Source organism: Gopherus flavomarginatus, chromosome 6 (genome assembly GCF_025201925.1).
Source record: "Gopherus flavomarginatus isolate rGopFla2 chromosome 6, rGopFla2.mat.asm, whole genome shotgun sequence".
Taxonomy (NCBI): Eukaryota; Metazoa; Chordata; order Testudines; family Testudinidae; genus Gopherus; species Gopherus flavomarginatus.
The window spans coordinates 29,121,794-29,144,575 of record NC_066622.1 but is presented as its reverse complement, the minus strand read 5'-3'; the positions used below and the strand labels follow the sequence as shown (position 1 = coordinate 29,144,575).

The following is a 22,782-nucleotide window of genomic DNA, read 5'->3' as shown; positions in this document are numbered from 1 at the left end:
TTCCAAAATTGAGTCTTAGTAAAGGATCACCTACATGAAAACCAAAAATTATTGGAGCACAGTCATATGGTTAGTATAAAGGTATCTTGTCTAGATTCTTATACTACACACATCATCATCGTATCGACCAGCCTGCTGCTGCTATCACCAATAGATTAGACTGTAAGCTCCTTGGGACAAGGACCCTCTTTTTGTTCTGTATTTGTACAGCATCTAGCAAAAAGGGGTCCTGTCGGTGGTTGGGGCTCTTAAGCACTACACTTCAGTACAAATAAACAACAAGCAGCAACCCATGTTTGATTCAGAAAGCCCTGCTAGTAGGATTAGAGTCCAGAGTGCTCTACAGGAGCAAGGACATTTGCAGCACTACGGAGATGTTTGTGTGCTCAAGAACTCTTTCACTTTTCTTGTTGATGCTGTCCAATTTCCAGGCCCTTCCCATACTCAGACAACTGTTCTTATTTGATCCTGCATGGTCTTTTGGCCTAGTGTTTAGCAATTCAGGCCAGCCATTTTTGAGACTGAGACTTAGAAAAAGAAAAAGATCTGTGTAATTTAGAAAACACAAATAAGTCCTTTTTAGTTATGATTTATCTCAGGAAAAGTTTGATCCAGAAACTCCACAGGAGATTTAGTGCACAGGACCAATTATGAGGCAGGTAAAGACATAATTTTGAAGTAAGTCAACAGCAAATGGCCAGCCAGGATTCTGCAGACTTTGTGGTGTGCCAAGGGAGTCAGACAGGTTCCCTGGAAGTATGACAAACTCCACCAGCTCAGGTGACCCACTCGTAGCTCAGATTCCCCATAGAATTTCACCTATGGTTGCTGAAGCTCTCATTAGATCCCCAGCTTCTCAGCTGACTTTCACACAGTATCTCCCCTCCACTCCCAGGCTTCCTCAGGCTCCATACCAGGGTTTCTCAATCTTTTTCTGAGACCCCACCCCCAACATGCTATAACAACTCCATGGCCCACCTGTACCACAACTGTTTTTCTCCACGTACAAGCCAGGGCTAGCATTAACGGGTAGGAAGCGGGGCAATTGCCTAGGGCCCCATGCCACAAGGGGCACCACAAAGCTAAGTTGCTCAGGCTACGGCTTCAGCCCTGGGTGCTGGAGCTCAGGGCCCCAGGCTGCAGTCCTGAGTAGCTGGGCGTCAGCTTTCTGCCCTGAGCCCTAGCGAGTCTAACGCTGGCCATGCTTGGCTGACCCCCTGAAACCTGCTCGTGGCCCCCCAGGGGGCCTCAGACCCCGGGTTGAAAACCACTGTCCCCCGTTCCTCTTCCCGGGTTTGCCACAGCACAGTTCTTCTGAAGTCCCCAAGACTTGCTCTAAATCCTGATCAGAACCTGGGCCTAATGAAGATTTTATAAAGTCTGCATGGACTAGTGTGAATTTTTTATAAATCTTACAGAAGCCCACCGTACTGGCAGACTTGAATGCACACTTTATAAATGATTGGTTCCTGAAGACTACTAAAAACTGCAACCAGTTTTATGACGTTTAGAAGGCCTGCTTGGAAGCAAGCTAGAAAAATGAGTAGATATCCATGCCAGAGAGGAAAGGGGAGCTCACTTCTATAGGTCTGGGGACCCACACACCTGAAGAGCTTCACCATATGTCCCTTTCTCTGAATCCTTTCCCAGCAGTTTCTGATGAATCCTGCACCACTCCGTTCCAAAGGGCTTTCCCTCTAGCCATCACTCAGAGTCCATGCAGAGTCCTCTGCAGATTTCCTTTGGCCTTAAGCAGATCCTGAAGCCCTCCTGGGTGCCCAGATAGCCCCCTGATTCAGCTTCTCAAGCCTCCATACCCTAATTCCTGTACGACTCCTTATATTCTTACTTCATTGTCCAGTGCAGTTGGTATAAAAATCTGTGTCAGGTTCATGGTTCTCATGGTCTCTGCAGTTTCTGTGAACTACAGAAAATGCACAGCGAGACAAATCCAAATATATCTCCTTTGCTGCTTTACCCTCATTGTTCTTTTGACAGAACTACGTCATTGGTCAATCAGGTTATTCCAAGTAGCTGTCGTTTATCAAACCCACATTAGTTATTGCTCAGGGTTCCACTATCTGTCAGACAGTGATTCTTTTCTCTCAGTATTCGTTCTGAAGTTGGAGCATTGCTGAATGTTTGCTGCTCTCCAGCTCAGGGCTGGTGGACGTATATAGTTGGTGAAGCCATCTTTTAGACAGTTACATTTTAGTGTCAGTTGGTTAAGCCTATAATGCGCTTTGGGATTCCCCAGATCAAAAATTCTAGCCGCATAAATATAAACTATCACAATTATGCAGGAAAGTTTTGTTTGACAGTAGAATGGACTGTGTATTCATTCATCATGCTGCTTGGAAAATATAAACAACCTTCACTTTGAGAAGCAGCATTTGCCAGAATAAACTTTCAAGTTTTGCCTTCATGTCAGCTATTTCTCTGAAGTTAATGTTCTCAGTGACACCAAAATCAATGTTTTTGTCCTTCCTTCTGACATGATTCATACTAGTAACACTGAACTAGTAACTAGAACACTGTGTTTGATGCATGTGAATTTACAAATATTATTAACAAGTTCTGAGCCCATCACCACAAGATTCACTTGGGTTGCTATATTTTCCTTTGGAAGTGGAGGCCTGTAAATGTTCCTGGATCCAGGGATTTGATTCTCCTCTCACTCACACTAATTCTATTATTGTTTAACAGCACGATTAATCACCATTAATTTTTTTTATTGCACAATTAATCACGATTACATTTTTTAATTGCATGACAGCCCTAGTAAATAGTTAATTACATATTCCTTTAATATAAAATTACAGACTGCTATGTATATTGCTGCAGCTGAGAGCTACAGTACTCTGTATTTCAGGATGTTGTCTTCTAGGTGCAAAGAATTGCTTGAACAGTGAACCAGTTTTGCTCCTTGCTTGTCATAAGTTACGTAATACTGCTCCAGGACTGGACCTTTTGCAAACTGTATTCAAATATATTACTGACTTGAAACAATGTAATTTACAGAGACCTCAGCCTTAATAAGAAACTTTTCCACCCACAGTATATAAAAGAGAAAAAGGCATAAATGCCTTTATAAAAAACACAACAAAGGCTTCAAATGACATGCAAGTACTTCCATAAGGCTCTGATTTCAAATATGAATATGTGAGACCCCAATCCTGCCAGGAGCTTCACACAGGTAGACTCCTGCACCCAGGGATCCAACAGCTGAAGCTAGACAAATTCAAACCAGAACTAAGGTGCACTTTTTTAGCTTTGAGTGCAATTTGAGCGCAATTGGAACAACTTACCAACAGATGTGGTGGATTCTCCACCACTTGAAGCCAAGTGATAATCAAGACTGGAGGTCTTTCTAAAAGAGATACTCTAACTCTGTGTATAACCTGTGGTATACATAGCAACAGATTACATGATCATAATGGTCCTTCTGGATTTAAAATGCATGAATATGGATGCAACGGTGTCTCCCCAGCACAAGGCCAGCTGCAGAATCAGGGCTTAAGGTTTGAAAGCGATGAACAAATAAGTATCTTACCTTGTTTACGTCTAAATCATCTAACTTTGGCACTTCTGCTGTCTCTTGTTCCTCGCTACTTCCCTCATCTAGATCACTGTCTTCATCCTGGGTTGAGTCTCTCTTCTGCTCTACAGGTGAAGACTTGCTACCCTTGCTGTCAGTTTCCATCTCTGTTGGATTCCCAGAGGCAGTGGACTTCTTCTGGTCTGTGCCTTCTTCGTTTGGGAAAGTCTCTCCCGCCACGCTACAAGAAGGGCTGTCAATTCCACTGTCTCTGTTGGGAATTTTACCATTACCATTCAGCTCTGAGGTTGAGTCCTTACTCTCCAGTTCTCCAGAGGGCTCTTTGCTAACATTCACAGCAGTACAGTCCTCGTAGCTTTTGTTTTCCCCAATGCTTAGCTCTTTAATTTTCATTATGTCTGCATTAGACAGTTCTGCACTGCACAGGACGTCTGGCTCATTTTCATCTGGCTCACTTTTTTCGTTTGTAGAACTGGCATAGGAAGCTACCACTTCACAGTCACTTGAGCTTGGCTGTTTGGAAGAGTCCAGTCCAGGTTCCATCTTAAAAGTTAAATTTAATTGGTTTCTTTGAAGAACGTGGGTAGGTTGCCTACAAATGAAGAGGAAGCACCTTGGTCATTTGAATTGGAGGCTGGGATTTTCCAAGGCATTTAAGGGAGTTAGGAATCCAGTTTCCATTCAGTTGCAATGGCAGTGGGGCCCTAACTCCTTTGAACCTTTGAAAATTCCAGTCAGAATGATTGAAACAAATACTCATTCAAAAGTTGCACACAACGCCATGGCACTTGCTATCCCTTTAAAATCCTCCTGTCCTGCAGGGAGGAAGTGTCTTTTTCCCTCCTTCAAAGACTGGAACTCATTGTTCTTCAATGGAATTATCCCTTCAGGGCAGGGGATCTCCTTACAAGAGAGATGAAATTTTAAAGGGACAGCAATGTAGTATTTTCCTATATCAAAGCATAACTTTCAAAGTTCATGTGACCAGTTTAAATATCACAACTATTGGAAATAACCTTTTTTTTTTTTTTTTTTTTTTTTTTAAACTCCACACCCTGTCCTGCAGGCCTGGCCTTCAATGGGAATTTCCTCTGAATAGGGTTTGCAAGATCAGCCAATTTTACAGTAAAACTGACCAACCAAATTCAACAAATGCAATTTCTGTAGAAACTACCTTGCACATTAGCCTGATCTATAATATGCTGTGACCTGTAACTACAATAATCAAGATCTTGTAATAGCAAAACAATTCTGACCCAGACTTTGCCTACTAAAAGCAGACATTGGGTTATTTTTAGGCACAACTCTTCACTGATTTCAGTGGAGACTCCTATCTGGTGGTTGATGGCATGATATAGACCAGTAAGTTTTATGGCAACATTGCTTTTTGTATAAAGTCCCCATATGCACTCAGTTAAGTTTAGGGTTTATGATTAGACAAATTGCTCTATATGAATTTGTACACAATAGTTATAATAAATATTTCTTGATTTTTTTCTTCCTACTGAGACAAAGTTTCAACCCGAATGCAAAAATGACACAAGTAGAAATAGACAAATATAAATATTTACCTAATACTTTCAAATTTTTCAATGAGGATGTTGACTCCTGATGATGTCTGTGTTTCTTCCTCTTCAGGCACTAAGCTTCTTGATGACTTGGGATCAGCTGGCAAAGGCCGAGAAGGTGCTGGAGGAATTCTTTCCTGCCCAGGTTTGAGATGGACAGGTTTAGGAGGTACTAATAAAATTAAGGGGGAAAAGAGAGGATAAAGTTCTCGCTTCTTTATAACAACAAAGACAACAGATCCTCACTCTGAAGAAAGAGCAAGAAGCACCCATTGTTTTACTGCAGTTTATTAATTACATCGGAACCACTGCAGTCACAATATATTTTTCACACAAAAACACTTTGATACGTTCTAAAGAAATAGACTAGCTTCTCTTTTGCATTTCTACAGTTTTGTCAGATCTGTCAATGCACTGAGTAGCTGACAGAACATCACCGCTTCCTTGTTGCTAAACAGGATGCACAGCGCACACACCAAGACTTAGTTGTGCAAGCACTCTCTTCTTCTCCACTATACTGTTCAATTTCCCGAATGGTGACTTTTCAAAACTTAGAACTCTTATTGGTCTAATACACTTAACTAGATACCGTAAGAAAAATATGGATTTGGACAGGTCATTCATTCTACTGGAAGCACTGCAAGAAAATGTAAAAAACTTGATTTCCTTTTCCCTCCCCCAGCTTCTCTGTGGTATATTCTTCACAAATTTCCTTCCTCTTTTGGTACTGCACTGAACAAGATACTGTATAAATAAATGCTTACTTTAAACATGTCTCCAATCTGTTGAAAAAGGAAGTCAACGTTGTACCTTAGCCTCTTAATTAGTCCTTTGCAGTCCTTTCTAATTAATGTAATTTGGCAAAACATATGCAGTCAGTTCTTCATTTTTTGCACAGTAAATGGTTTTATAAATACGTAAGCAGTAACCCATGGCAACAGTTTCACATGCTTTTACTATTTTATGCAGTGAAAGCAATTTCACATAAATGGACCTTAAACTAGAAGCTAAGAAAAACTGACAGTGAAATTAATCCATAAGTGTGCATTTCTTTGAGCAGTGCTGCCAAATATTTACTCAGCCCTAAACTGTCTAATAGGAAATATACTAAAAGTTTGATACACAAGTTATAAAGTGTTTTCCTAAATAACTTTTCAAGAACAGCAGCTGAATTCAAGTTTTTCATGTTAGCCAGAGCAGTTATGTTAAAATGGTCCATATGGAACATGTTTGCATAATGATCTTAAAGTTGTAAAATCTCTTTGATTATCAACAGTTCTGAATGAGTAATTTTAGGGCTTTGTTTTCTTTTTTAAGTTTTATGGTAACAAATGTAGAGTGCCAATTCCTGAGATCCTTACTCAGGCAAAGCTCTGGATGAGAGTTTGAGACTCTAGAGCTGAATGAGCCTAAATGTCCTTTCTTCTTGGAGCAGATCTTTAGCTGCTGTAAGTTGTCACAGCTCTACTGAAGTGGAAGACTAAGGATGATTTAATGTGTTAGAGTACAACATGCAGGAGGATTATAACCATTGAAACTGCACAGCTTGTTTGAGCAATACTCATTAAAGGCAAAGAACATCTTGTGAAGGATTTGGTCTTTACTGTACATTTAGAGCAGCAGGATTAAACTCCTGGATTGGCCTAGTGTCGAAGGCCACCTTGAATTCCCTATAAAAAAATAAGAGGGTTGTTATTGGGTTTTTTCCTAGAAAACCATAAGTGCACAGGAGGTGTGGGGAGATGTAATGTAACGGAAATGTCCTTGCATGTGGAAAAGTGGGTGTGACGCTGGCAAACCAGGTGCCAGCTCTGGCCAAGGCTGTTGGCATTAGCTCACCACTGACAAATTCATAGCTGGAAGCCAGACCAGCTCACTTATATATTAATATTGTTCAAGACAGGTGTTAGCCTTGTAAGAATGTGTTGGGGTTCCATATAATATTTGTAAATTGCTGCATGCATTAATCCAGGGGCTCTCAAACTGGGGGTCAAAAGGCTATTATCTGGGGGGGTCACAAGCCCTCCTCTTACTTTGTGGGAGAGAGAACAGAGGAGCGTGAAACTACATCTTCAGTTCAGCCAATTCTGAACAAACTTGGATTGATTTAGCAATCCAATTTCCACTAATGATATTGGTGGTTGCACATTTAAATCTCCTCAGACTTAGCTGAAGATTTATCACTGTAGGCCTTGATGAGTAACCTTCAAACAGAACGTTTTCTACATGAGGAAGTGGACACACACGTGTGCAAAAGAACATGCAGACCTTTTCCCAGGGAAACCAAACCAACAACGGAAATTTGGAATAATCTAGAGGCTTCATTTGATTCTTACAGAAGAAGAGTAGATCTGAGTCCAGGAGGGGAAGCAGCTGTAAGTCACAGATCATTACTCCAAAGTGTAATGACTCCATGGCTGCATGCACACAGACATGTTTGTCAGCTAATGCACACAGGTAGCAATAGGGCTAGAAAACCAGTCCTCTACAACTTACGCTAAAGAATAACCAGAATTAGGTGTAGTAATATTTTTAAAGTATTGCAGGAATTATGAGGTTAACAACTGAACCTCTGCTGAGATCCCCACTGAGTGACTATCAGGAATGGTGGGGCTGTCAGGAAATGGAGATTGATTTGCAGAAGGTGGCTACTTGGCAACAGCTACTTTTGAAAATCTTGGCTTACATTCTTATTTTTTCTATTTGAATATATTTCATCTACTTTTGGGGACTAGTGTCAAATTGATTTGCAACAGGAGTGTAGGGAGTACTAGCAAGAGAAACTATTCAAAATTATGTCTTCCTTTATGTGTGCTTGTCCATTTTATCTCAATAACTTTTAATTACTCAGGGTGTTAAACTGAATCTCAGCAAGACAGAAAGAGAGTTACTCCTTTTAGTCTAAATTCCTTGCTCTATATGGGGGAGAGAGGGAAGGCTTGGATATATCATTTCAGGAATGTTGATATTTGAGTAATGGCGATGAGGCTGACCAATGTTAAAGCAATTTGGGGCACTTTTAAACATGATCTGAATCAAACAGAGCAAGCTAATGAATATACAGATAATGGGCCAGATCAGCTATTATAAATAGGTACAGTTCCACTACTTCCAGAGCAGTTTCACTGATATACACCAGCTGATTATCTGGTTTTAGCTATTCCTATTTATCAGAATACCTTATAGCATTATTAATAATGTTAATAGACTGTTTAATAATGAAATCTGAAAGAGAAAGAACTCTACACGAAAACTAATTAAGTGTGTATATACATTACACACACACACACACCATCACCTACCAGGAGGGAAGTATTGACTAGTATACCAATAATACACTTGAAGACTGTCCTTTCAGTTTCAGATGCAGCAACAGTTTTTCTTTATGGATACCAATTCTTAAAGGCAAGGCAGAAAGTTGCTTTTTCTACAGGCATTCAGGATGATTACATAGGAGTCTCATTTTGCACAGTATATTTAAATATTTTTAATAGTGACCAAAATGGTTGTTTCCTGTTGTCACATAATGATGATATCTACCTACTTACGTGACTGTTTTTTATGAACTTGGTTTAAATGATGACATTTGGGATATTCTCACCTGCACTTGTCAAAAAAAGGGCTTTCAAAATACTTTCAGATAAATGAACCATGTATCTTAGCTGAGAAGACAAACCTCTAGTACGCACAGTAGTCTAAGCAATTTCTAAAGAGCTAGTAAGAAAAACAATAATTGATACTACAAAGAGACTAACACTTCACTGTACAGGCTGCAACATGTGGAAATAATTTCTCCCCATACAAGGGACTGGGCCTTAGTCTCCTCAAGCAGTTAGCACTTCGATGCATATAGGAAAAAAACAGCCTGGGAATTATAAATGCTCAAACTCTGCACTTCTGGGACCCACTGCTCAGCTGGTGTCAATCAGCATAGCTACACTGGCTTCAACAGAATTACATTCATTTACACCAGCTGAGGAGCTGGCTCACTGTGTCTTGTATCATCCTGTGTCTGGAAGTAAGGTGGAGGTGTTTATTTCACTGTGACTATTTTTGAATTGATGGGGTTGCACAGTTATTACATCTAATAATGGTATGCTTGTCTGAACACACTGGTTTGGTTAATGTTTCCTTTTTTAAAAATACATTTGTAATTTTTCAGATATTTCTTTTTCCTAGGTGTAGTGCAGCTGTTTTCAATACAGCACAAAGGAGTTCTAGATTTGCGTGCTAAGCTATTCAATAAAAATGAATAAAGGATTTAAACAATATTTTTAGGTAAATCCTAATCTTTACTATTATATGTGATATACACACTGAAAATGTAAAAGGTCACATTTTTGAAAAGTTAATTAAGCTGTCATTTGTGAGTCCATTTTTTTTCCCAAAGCTTTTTCAATTGAATTTTTAACACTGCAAAAATGAAAACAAAGTCATGCTAATTGTACTTTCTCTCTATCCAATGAGACAACAGTTTTAATTTTCAAATTAAAACAATCTTTTAAAAAACATTATACTTGCAGCACAATAGAAAATTGCATGAATATTGGAGGAACAAAACCACTTGCCTTGGGGTTTCTGCAGAAGATGTGTTTTGACCAATGGAGATTTGGTTTTGGGCTTCCTTCCAGTTTGATGGATACATTGCACAGGGCCGATGTGCTGCAACTCGCCACATGCTTCCAATGTCGGATTTGAGTCAATATGACATTTGATTTGAAAAGGAGCACAAGGGCAACCTGGAAAAAGAAATGGGTCAATGTTTATTTCCACCTTTTTTCCCTTGAAAAGCGGCTTGTCCTGGCTCTGGTAGCTTAGCTTGTATCAGGTATTTGAAGGAAAGAAAAGTCATTAACTTAGAAGCTATCATTTCAGAAACATCCATCTTGACAATCACTTTAAATTGGATGGTTGAAAGAGTCATGAACCTCGGTATTCATTTCACCAAGCAACTAGTAATTTCTTCACTAAAAAGCTAAATAGATCTAACAGTGAATGATTATGGGAGTATGTATATATAAAATCCTTTTTGATAGGCTTCCTCTAAGTAGAGATACAGGTGCACAGGCACTGCATTCTACTTGGTAAATCAGCACCTAGATTCAAGAATGGATGAATCACAAATGCCTGTGATAGACCAGACAGATGATAAACGTGCCTCAATCCTTTGCAAGAATTCGATTAACAATTTAAATGACATAATATTGCTGCTTATTATGTGTTAAATGCCCATAAATTCAAGACAACGTACAAACACGGTCTTCCCCATAGGGCTGATAGTCTGAAAGACAGATGAGACATGATGTATTGAGAAATCCAGAGAAGGGAATGACAAAGATGTTTTGTTTCTTTTTAAAAATTTATTATTGACTCATTTCCTAAGAGGTCTAGAGAAATAAAACAACCCACCTAATTTAATATATTGGGGAGTAGGTTTGTTTGCTTTTTATTTTGGCTTTCACTGATACGGTCTCAACAGGTACCAAAGAAAGTTGATACTGTATGTGGTTGTGATGTCATCAAAAATGGCCCAACCAGCCAATCAGAATGTGCTTGTGGACAATCAGTGTACAATGTTCTAGTCTAATACTGATTCTGATTAAAACTGCTGCAGATAAACACATTGGGCCAAGTTCAGACCTGATGCATATGCACTGAAGTTAAATCGAGTTGTACCTATTCACAACAGGTCTTAATTTGGTCTTTAGTATTACATGGTCATTGTCAACTTAAGTAATACTTTCTGAAATTTTTCAGCCTACTATTGACGCTGATTCAGGAAAGCATCGCTGTTCAGGAAAGGCAATTAAGCATTAAGTTCCATTGGGTAAAATCCTGGCCCCACTGAAGTCAATAGGAGTTTTGCCATTGACTTAAAAGGGATCAGAATTTAAACGATGAAATGTGTTTAAGTGTCCTTCCTGAACAAGGGATGCTTTCCTGAATCAAGCCCATTGTTACAAGTAACATCTCTAACTAGTATAAATGACAGATTAGAGAGAAAGAGAGTCTCTTTTTTCAGTTTGTTTTGGGAATTTAACAGTATTTGTGGGTATTTCTTCTCTACTGTCAGTCTGTGTGGGTGTTAACAAGGTAACGGGAGAGTTTTTTCTTTGAATGAAATACTGTAATGTGAATGTAAATGCACAAATATTGGCAGGGGACTCTGGAGCAGAGGTAGCCCCTGAAACTATTATTAATTTTGTTTTAAAATGGACTAGTTTAAATTGTCTCTTCCCCTTTAAAATGATAAGATGATCTCAAACACTTGAGAAGGAGGATCCGTCTAAACATTGAAGTAATCTTCAGCCTTTTTTGTGAATTATTCAGGAATATGAGCTGAGCTTCACAAATGCAACCTACTCAGGGCGAGCTTTACATTGAGATCAGACTCTGAAGCCAGTGGAGTTACACTGGATATACATTTGTTACCGACCTCAGAACACCAATCTTTGGATCTAGATTGAGTGGGTTTAAAGGTATACAGTATTGCAAATGTTTCACAGGACTATTCTCAAAAGGTAGACGGTTACACAGGAGCATTAAGGATTTTTTCAAATTGATGCTGAATATTCCAAAGTTATAACTGTTTGCTGACAAAAATCAATTCAAAGCCATCAAATAAATACAAATTAGCACAAGTCTATCCACTTCTGTCACCTTAATGCATAATCTCTGAATTCTTCAACACTGCTTCCTGTTACTGCTGTTTAAAAGTTCATTAGTGCATCTGCTATCAAATCTACTTTTCAGGGGATTTATTTGATCTCAGCTACTCAAAACTGCTTCAGGCTTAAACTCAGGATTTTTTAAGCACTGAATTTTAATCATTTGAAGATAAAAAGGATTTCACATAACTGGGTGACTGGGCAACAAAATGGCAATGAAATTCAGTGTTAATAAATGCAAAGTAATACACATTGGAAAACATAATCCCAACTATACATATAAAATGATGGGGTCTAAATTAGCTCTTACAACTCAAGAAAGAGATCTTGGCGTCATCGTGGATAGTTCTCTGAAAACATCCACTCAATGTGCAGTGGTAGCCAAGAATGTTGGGAATATGTAGGAAGGGGACAGAAAATAAGACAGAAAATATTGTATTGCCCACATCTTGAATGCTGCATGCATATGTGGTCGCCCCATCTCAAAAAAGATATATTAGAATTGGAAAAAGTACAGAAAAGGGCAACAAAAATGATTAGTGGTATGGAACAGCTTCCATATGAGGAGAGATTAATAAGACTGGGACTTTTGAGCTTGGAAAAGAGATGACTAAGAAGGGATATGACGGAGGTTTATAAAATTATGACTGGTGTAGAGAAAGCAAATTAAGTAAAGTAAAGTAAATAAGTTATATACTCCTCCTCATAACACAAGACCTGGGGGTCACCCAATTAAATTAATAGGCAGCAGATTTAAAACAAGCAAAAGGAATTATTTCTTTACACAACACAACGTCAACCAATCAAACTCTTTGCCAGATGTTGTTGTGAAGGCAAAGACTATAACAGAGTTCAAAAAAGCGTTCATGAAGGATATTAGCCAGGATGGACAAGGATGCAAAACCATGCTCTGAAACGTCCCTAGCCTCTGTTTGCCAGAAGCTGGGAATGGGTGACAACGGATGGATCACTTGATGATTACCAGTTTTGTTCATTCCCTCTGAATTTGGCCGAAGCGTCTAATGATTTGTTCTCTGATATGTCTGCACACCAAACACTTAGGTAAGTTTTAAACCACTTCCTTTTAAAAGCCACTGCCTATCTCAAAAGAACAAACAAAAAAAGTCACTGCCTTAGAACACAACTTGACATCTTGTGCCTCGCACACTATATACATGTTATTGTTGACAATATTACTCACCAACTCTCTGCACTTAACATATAAACACTTATTAACATTGTATCAAAAGAGCAAGCAGGCACAAAAAAGAATTGATAAGCAATTACAACAATGTTCATCCCTGAAATCCACAAGAACTTTAAACAGCAAAAGCAGACTCTTGGCCATGTAACAAGAAAAATACACTTATGTGAAACCACACAAGTGATGGGGTTCTTTTTTTTTATTTTTAATTCAAGCAATTCCCTATGCATTTGTGAACGTGACCCTAAAAGTTACTTCTCACATGTAGTATAATACAACTTTTTAAAATTATTTTACTTTCTTACTTATTTTTCCAACACTATAAAATGCCTTGATAAAAGAGTTATTAATTTATAGATTACTATCTGCTGAATTCTTCTCAAAGTAAGATACTTATGGGCTGCTCTGAGTGTTACACTGTGCTCCTAGGGACAGAACTGAGAAAGATGTGGTGCAAACTGCACCTCTCGGGAAGTTGTCCCAGTAAGGGATAGCCCCTTTGAGACACATCCATGAAGTATAATTCCCTAGTCAAAGCTCCTCCTACTTCAGGCCTTGCCTTACCCCACTGCTCCAGAAGAGGAGCAGACTTCACCTTACTCCTCTGTGCAGGGGCATCACCCTAATCACAAGCAAGCCCAGAATGGATGGGCCATAACTATCCCTAGTAACTGGAAATCAGTAAAATGTAGAAAGCTAAGTTATTTTGCAGTAACTTTTCTAACAACACATTGCCATTTCCAGGGTCTGGTTGTCTCTTGTTATGTGCTTTACACCTAGTTACAGAGTAGCTAGAAGAATATTATGGTGTGAATAAGCTGTGAAATACGCAGGCAATGCCAAAAGGAAATCTGAGACGAACAATTCTCTTTCAGAGACTTTGAAGTTAATTTGCATGAACACCGGTTCTAATTGAAAAGACCAATTCAATTCAAATTTTAAAAAATAATCTGCAAAAAAGAGTCAGTGAATTCTACTGTCCAAGCCTGATTACCACATACATGGTTAGTAACATGAGTCAACGACAAACACCACATAACTGAAGCTCAGCTTCATTACGTCCAACTTTGCAGTCATTGATTCACTCCTATAGGCCATGCACATGAGTAAAATACTTACAAGAGTAGTTTCAATGACATCCCTGGAACTATCATATTCACATGAGTAAAGTTACTCACAAGCACAAAAGTTTGCATGACCGGCCCACAGCGAGCACAGGACACTGCTGTCCATAACTTTTCACATATGAGTCACATAGTACAATTGGTATTTAAGGTTTCCTATAATATGTATTTAACTTCAGTTGAACACAGGATAAACTAGACTCCTAAAGAAGCCTAAAACCTGCAACAACTTTTGCAAAAATACCCACTTTAATCTTTACTGAAGATTTCAGAACTTTATCAGGAAGACTATTTATCACAGAACAGAGCAATTTCTCAAGAACGTTGTTCATTCTCTGAATCATACCCATGTCGGACAGTCTCCTCACTGAGCTGGCTAAGCTTAAGATAAAACTAACATTTTTGTAGAAGCTGTTTCAGGTTTGAGATTCTTGAAGCTCATAATGTATTTCTATTAAATTAAGATAAATGGAATATAAAGGGCCAAAAATTACAGGTATTGTAAATCATAGTAGCACCAGCTGAGGATCTAGACCAGTAACCCAGTGGCAATTCTGTCATTGATCCATATTAAATTCCCAAGCCCAGTCTCTCATTCACCTGGCAACCGGGGTCTGGGAACACTGTTGGGTTGACATGCTGAGCACCTAGTAGGAGTCTCTCGCACCATAGCACACTACCAGAAATATTGGCTTCTGATTTTGTATGCCTATATTTGCAGACCCCATTGTTTGTGCCACCACAAAACTGGGGTTTTGCACGTGTTTTGCATGCATAAGACACCGCCTATGCACACAGATTGGTCATTTGGGCTCCTAGACCTGCACGTTCATATGTGGATGTGTAACTTTTTTTTTATGAGATCAGTCATGTACGCAAAAGTGGGTGCACAAAAAAAACACCAATCAGAAGATGGCTGAAAACGTATTCCTAATAGGCACTGACTGCTCTGAAGGATTTTCATCCAATCCTTTTGACTAGAAGGATGGTGTTTGCGAAGTGTGTCCTGAAAGCTGGGGTGGGATAAAGTGGATGAAAATGAAGCTAGCCTCTGGACTGGCAGGCGAGATATGGGTTTCAAAGGGGTGGCAAACACCAAACTAGTTGGAAGGAGACATACAGAAAAAGCATTCCCATCCAATGAGGGATGCTGACAAGTAGTATATCGGTTTAAAAGTTTGCTTTAGCAGATTTAATACCACTGGGAGATTTTTACAAACTAAAATACACTTAACAATGTAACAAATACCTGTTAGAGATAGCATCCCCTAATGGTAACTATTGGTCCCTATTCAAAGCCAAAGTACAGAAGCTTGGTGAAGGAGGTCCTATGGGTGCCAGCAGGAAAGGAATCCTACCCCAAATGCTACAGGGCTGGCAAGTGGAACCATTCTAGAGCTGCTATTGATTAACTAATAACCACCCCCTGTTGCTCCACCAGGGATTGGGCTGGTGGATCTGTACACAAAATCTTCCTGCTTGTGAGTGTGCTGGGCACCTCTGTAGAGTTGGGTTCCCTGGCATGAAGGGGTGGTCCCCTCCACAATTCCCCACTGTATCTCTTCGAGGGCTCCCCAAGCAGCGTGATCTTAGCAGTAAAGCTGGATTCAGAACCTTCTAAGCACATGACTGGAGAAAAGATGGGAGAGGACATGTCCGCCATGAGTAAAGAAAAACAAGGATGACAAGCGGAGAAAATGGTTCTTAACAAGCTTTTAAGGAATATTCTCTCCTCTGTTCTCAGTTAACAGCATCATATGCCTAGCCAGAAAAGATCACTTGCAAGATTGGTGTTTTGAGCTTAAAATGCCAGTGGCCAAATTCTGTGCTGATTTACACCCTGTGCAACTTCAGTGTAATCAATGGGACTGAACAGCATGTCCATTTGCATGGAATAGGTCACTGTGAATGTCTGCCAGGACAGAGAGAGATCATGATTCTCACTCCTTATATTGGTCTTCTATAAAATAAAATAACCTAACACACAGCCGGCTTTTAACATCAAGAGATGGACCTTGTTGTGGCTTCTCTATTCCTGGCCTCATTTTAGTACAACATACAGTATGTGCCCTGTTCCCTAAATACAGGCAATAAATCAAAGCATAAGAAGAGGAAAACACTCCCTGTTTCTGATCAGCAGACCAAGATATCAACACAGCAAGGTACTTTTATTGTGGTTGCTTGACTCTGCCTTTTGATTTCTATTGTGCATTGAAAGTGGATACACAGTGACGGATACATGTTTTGTGCACTTATCTAGGGGTGGGCACTAAACACTGAAAACATAAGACAAGATGCTTGGTTGAAACCTATAAAGAGATATGTGGTGCTGACAGATATTAAGACTCTTCATGTGTGGGTTTTTAAAAGTTGTGTGTGAGCAGACAACACTTGCAGCTGCTGAACTGGACATTTTGTAGCTAGCCTGGAGCTAGAGAGGTAAGATATACGGAAGCTCTCTGTATGCACACTATTAGGCACCTTTTCTAGAGAGTTCTGCCTCTAACATGTCGAGCTATTTTGAAAAGCTGGTCCCCATTGCCTGAATGGAGGCTGAGGTCTTGAAAATCTGCCTCCAAATTTTTTGCTGATACACTTCCAGTAGGTTGTAAGAAGAAGTGACTGACTGCACATTTTCAGCTAAAACATTGATTCATTGTGTAATGGTACTGTCCAACAAATATCATCTATCCAAGAGCTAGGGATTAGTCTTTCATTGAGATATACACAACTTTACTCAGCCCCTGGTTACAACTTCCATGTCACTCAGGCCTGCAGGTCCTCATAGACAGGAAATCATCCAGGAAGAGCCAATTGTGCCAGTGTTACCCTCAAGCACTAGTCCATGGGGTGATCACAGCTGAACAGTACAGCACCAAGAAGGGCAGAGCTGGGTCAGGGGAAGGGCATAGCCAGGACACTGGAAGATGTGCCAATTTAGTATGTCCGCAGGCAAAAAACTCTTGCAAGAGACCCAGTCACAAAGTAAAAGTGCTGCCCCTTGGTAGAACCCCCTCTCCTGAAACTGACTCCTCTCTGAGAGAAAATTCACCTCCCCTGTGCCAGTAGGGGTGAAACAAGTGCATAATATAGCACAGTATCATTAGAAATGCCTGTGTTCTATACAATAGCATAAAAACCTCCACGTGTAGCTAAAGGCATTGAGTAGGCAGCAAATCCTAGTGTCACAAGGGTTAAGGACCAAGCATAATGCACTCTGATGAAATTAATTCCGATGCCTTTCATTTACTTGCAGATTTTATAACTGCATATCATCCTACCCATTACCGAACCTGCTACAACATAACACTATACTAGCTTCACGTTTCATGGACTTGTGATTCCCTGAATCTCACATCGTTTCTGTTCTCTCCTATTCCATGTGCTCCTCACTCACCAGAATTTTTTTGTTCCTCCCCTTTTGTGTCTAGCCAGAGTGAGCACTAGATCTCCAGTGCCATCTGGATCCTCCTTCTCACTCTACTTCTGGTGCCTAATTGACTCCAAGAGTGTTTTAAAACCCCATTTAAAAAACACCTCTTCTTTCTGACCCATGACCCCTAAACATCTCTAATAAAACAATCAAGTCCTACTTTCTCTGTTTCCCTGTGATCAAATCATTCCCCCCAAAACTTGACCACAGCACTTCTCTTACATTGCTTTAACGTAGCTGCAGATGGTGCTGGTATGCAACAGACTTTGAATCTACCTGCATGTCAAGCAACGTGAGTGCCTTTTTACTAAGCTGAATTGCATTAGTAACAGCTATTTAAAACTGCAACCTCTCTTTTGGCATTGCAGCAACTACAGAAGACAGCTGCAGTAACAATAGCATTCTCTTTAGAAAGTAAGCTAGAATCCAGAATTGATTGCATTAGTAGTTTTATATGAAAGTATTACTTACTTGTGCTTTGGCTGACAGACCCACATTTTTCCCATTTGTTCTAACAATAAGATATCCAAAAATAAAAAGCACAAGTTCCGGCTTCAGACTCAGAGCATTGGTCCTAAAATGACAGTGCATTTACGTTTCTGGCTTATTACGTGTAAAGCCTCACATTCACAGGAACTGAATTTTTTTTTTTAAAACAATGTGGTTGTTTGAACAGCAGATGATAAAACCTACCAAACTTGATCTCTGAAGAATGTTGAGAGATAGCCATTAGTGGATGTTGCGTCAAGTTAGCAAAAAAAGGTTGGTTTAATAAAGATCAAGTTTAACAGTCCTTTGAGATGTGCTAAATAGGAAGGAAAGGTTTCTATAAGGCAATTATTGCAAGTTTCAAAAGTAGCAAGAGGGTGATAAAAACAGATCTCTACATCTGAGGGAGGAGGGATAGCTCAGTGGCCTACTAAACCCAGTGTTGCGAGTTCAATCCTTGAGGGAGGGCCATTTAGGGATCTGGGGCAACAATCTGTCTGGGGATTGGCTCTGCTTTGAGCAAGGGGTTGGACTAGATGACCTCCTGAGGTCCCTTCCAACCCTGATATTCTATGAGTGTGGTACTGCAGAAGCTCTTCTCTTTCTATTCTAAAAACCAAAAAAGCAGATTTCTCTTTAGATACAATTCCATACTGCAGAACAAATGCTTTCCCATGATGATAGTGCATGGCTGAAAAATGACCACCAGCAGCAGCGGCACAAAACTGACTATCTCAATTTTGGTCACCTTGAAACTTCATGGGGATACCACTTCACAACAGGAGTGGCACCGGGTCATGGCCCATGTGCTAATGTGCCTATCACATGATTCCCAGCTGTGTGTGCAGATCCCTTTTGATCTCAACAGAAGGAAATGGAGTGAGGGGACTGTACAGAGAGCTCCCGAAAGCCAGAATAAGGGCACACGTAAATGCTGTTGTGATACTGTCCCTCACAAGGGGCTATTTGGTAAATCAAGTAATTGTGTGCTACAGCTTGTCAGAAAAATTTCCAGCAAGACAAAATTTCTACAAAAAACAGGAAGTGATTTTTCACAAAGTTTTTTTCATTTACAGGGCAGGTCTAGTCAATCATGAATTAGGAACTGGTAGAAGCATAAAACTAAATGGACAATTTCCAGCACAAGATCTGAATAGTGGGAGTCGCCAACATCCCATAAGAGAACGATTATTTTCAATAGTGTGGGGGTTCCACAGAGCTCTGTCCCTCTTCTCCTTCTATACTTTATCCCTACTAACCCTCATCAGCAACTACAGATTCAACTACCTTCTCTATGCTGCTGACTCTCAGATCTCTCTCTCTGCTCCAGACCAGCCTCCTCCTGTCCAAACTAAAATCTCGGCCTCTCTCTTTAACATCTCCCTGTGGATGTCTAGCCTCAGCTCAACTATGCATGGTCAAAACAAAGCTCTTTCTTTTTCACCCCCACCCAGCCACATCCTTCCGCTATCTCCTTTCTCAATCACGATGGTCAGGACCACCATCCATCCTATCACTCAGGCATCATCTTCAACTTGGACCATCCTAGGTCCTCACATCCAGGCTATATCTAAATCCCATATATTCGTTCTGCATAATGTCTCTAACATGCAGCCTCTCATACCCAGCCACACAGCTAAAATTGTCATCCAGGCCTCGTCATCTCATGTCTGGATTACTGCAACAACCTTTTCTCTGACTTTGTGTGACCCTCAAAAGCCCTCAATGCCAGCTGGCGAAGGGTTCACTATTCTGGAACAGCAACTCCTATCAGGCCTGACAAACTCACTGCACCTAACAAACCACTTTCATGGTATTTATCCACAAACTTTGCCATGTAAAGTATCAAATGAAAGTCAGTAACAAACCGGTCATAGGCATTGCGAAATGTTTGTAGGAATGGCATGAAAGGAGTTATGTGCACCTACTAAAAATATATTTGAAACTATGTAACCAGGTGGAGTTGACAAACAGGCTTTCTGCCAGACAAAGCATGTCTAATCGGAAAGCATCCCCTGCAGTGTTGAGCCCTTGTCACTGAACACTCACAGAAATAACTAGGCTTGCTGTCCCCAAAGGCACAATGTATACATTCACTTGTCTGATTCAACTGGGGAAAACAACACAGCACTGAGATGTATTTATAACATAAATGAGAATAAGTTTATTAACAAACAACAGAGATTCAAAGATTCAAATGAGTAGCAAGTAAGAATATTGGAAACAGAATGTTTACTTATGAAACAAAAGTATAACAATTCTTAGACTCTAAAAATTTAACTTTTAACAGACTAACATCATTGTCTAAAATTTACAATGGCTCTGTTCTGTGCTCTCCATGTTCTTGGATCCACAGTTCTAAAACACCATGACCGCTACCTAGATTCAGAAAATTAGTGCAATCAAATATTGATTGCTCAATGTTTCAGGCATGGACTCAGCCCACATGCCCCTTTTATGGCGGTGGTGGCTGGCTGCAGCAGCATGGTTGAGAGGAAGATAAATGAGTTAACAGCAGCAATGAACTTATCATTAGCAGTGCACATGATATAAAGCTCCTTTGGGACATTTGGTAGACTTGCATATCTTACCACAGAGTGGAGGTAAACAATTACTTTTTGTCAAGCTCCAAATTTCTTGGTCAAGATACACTCAAGGTCCAGACCCCAGAGAAGATAATAAAAAATAATGATGATGATGATAATGAATAAATAAAAAAGATTTCGGGTTCTGTTCAAAAGCATCTGGTGGTCTGAATTTGGTTCGCGGTCCACCTATTGACTATGCCTGCCCGAGATCTTGAGGAACACATAGAGCCTTGGGCTGCACAGATGAGGCAATGTGATCTTCAAAATTTCTCATCTGCCAACAGAGTTCCTACTGCAGCTCAGGAAGGACCTGTGGCCTGTGCTATTATAAGTAACTGTACCCTATGTAAGCTGCTCTCCTTCCAGTGTTTATACTGAGTGAGTGTTTAGTACAGCAGGCACACTTGTCTCTGATGTGTAAACTCACCTTCTGACAGGGACTAGAGAAGTAACTCACCTATATAAAATGAAAAAGTACCTGCTGCCACAAGGTGATTGTGTGGGATAGCGTGGCCTGTACAAGGACAGGGAGGATGAGGCATCTTCACTCAAGTCACTGTTCACAGTGCACCCTAAGGTATACACAAGGCCCTTACTGTATACTGCTACATCTGTTATGGTGTACACTGCCCTTTTCTGTTCTTTGCTCATTATTGCAGCTGTTAGTTATCAAGTCAGAGGCTAGAGAGAGGAAGAATAACTTCGGTCTTCAGCTGACAGCACATTTACTAGTAACAGTGCAAATTACTACACCAGGTTTGTCTGGCTGTCGAACATCTGTTTTATTACCCTCTGGCACTTGCAACACGGACTTGGGCAGCTGGGCACAGGGCACTCCTTTGAAGACTTTTGGGGCTCCAACCACAAAATCCAGAGCTCCTCAGGCCTTGTTTACATGGAAATTATACTCAGCTGACTTAACCAGTTTCCCCCCCACTCCTCAACAACAGCCAGTGCATCCACAGCTGCTTCTTCCCCATCACCTCTTTCTCTTTCATGCTGCTTCACCATGATAAAGAAAGCACCTGTGTAGAAACTTAAATTCTCTCTTCCCCCGCCTATCAATCCCAAAAAAAAAAACCCTCTATCCTCCTGTGTTTTTTTTTTTAAATCATGATCCCACAGCCACTAAAAAAACAAATAGCACATCTCCCAAGTTGACTTGAAAACCAAGGGACCCCACAACACACACTCAAAGTTTCTAGTGATAATTTTTGTGGAAGTCTCACAGCAAGAAGTTGGAAGTTTTCATGCAGCCCCTGTTCTTTGTTTCCTTTTTTCCCCCTTGAAGTGTCATCATGCACTACTATTGTGCTGTATAAATAGCAAATAATGCTAATAGTACACCTCTCAGGACTGGTATTTCAGCCATGTCTATCAGAGGAGGGGAAAAGACTTACTTTATTGGACTCTGGAGCCTTAGGTTTACATCTATATTAAACAGAAACAAGTCATGCTATATATCATCTTCTGTAAGAGGCTATAAATTATTAATAAAAAACCAGTTGTAACTCATGAAAAGTATATAGCATTCTTATTGCTTTAATAATTTTTGTGAAACAGTTGAGATACATATTAGTGGAGCGGTGCTACCTTTTCTTTGTATGCAACTTTATCATTGAAATAGCTTTCCCCTTTTAAAAAAATACATGTTATGATAAAGTGATAACTTTTAAAATGATGAAGTTGTGTTTGCTGCCTTCCTTGGTGTGGAGTAGTGGCACGTGTTCTTAAAACAGAAACGCTGGATCTCCACTGAAGATGTACCTGCACCTGGAGAGCCAGATTCTCCAGTTCATTTTATGCCACCTAGGCAGCACAAAATGGATGGATACCAGCTGGAGCTAGCTAGTAGAAAGTGCCTCTTGTGTAAAAGAAATCACCATTGGTGTAAGGCTAGCAGGAGTGGCTCTTATCCCAGTCTCCCTACTCCCCTTTTTCTCCCACCTCTAGTATGGCCATTCTGTTGGGGGAGAGGGTGTAGGGGGGAATGTCAGAGCAGAATTGTACTTTGCCTGCCCTCCATTGGCAAGGGTCCCTTAGGGCACAGGCTCCAGCTGCTCTAATATCTTCTGGGTCACAGGGTCAGGTAGCTGCAACCTCACACCTCCACTGCAACCCTGGAGAGCCTGGCTGCAGAGGAGAAGTG

The 22,782-nt window shown here is 40.2% G+C and overlaps 1 protein-coding gene across 1 annotated transcript in view; it reads right to left on the bottom strand.

The window, feature by feature from the left end:
- Positions 1-22,782, bottom strand: part of FGD3 (FYVE, RhoGEF and PH domain containing 3) — a 189,520-nt gene that overhangs the window by 79,140 nt on the left and 87,598 nt on the right. Inside the window, exons 2-4 of the mRNA XM_050959181.1 lie at positions 9,696-9,866; positions 5,131-5,299; positions 3,554-4,151 (exon numbers count right to left, since the gene is read on the bottom strand). Coding sequence (XP_050815138.1) covers positions 3,554-4,151; positions 5,131-5,299; positions 9,696-9,866 — 938 coding nt within the window. The remainder of the gene's footprint in view (positions 1-3,553; positions 4,152-5,130; positions 5,300-9,695; positions 9,867-22,782) is intronic.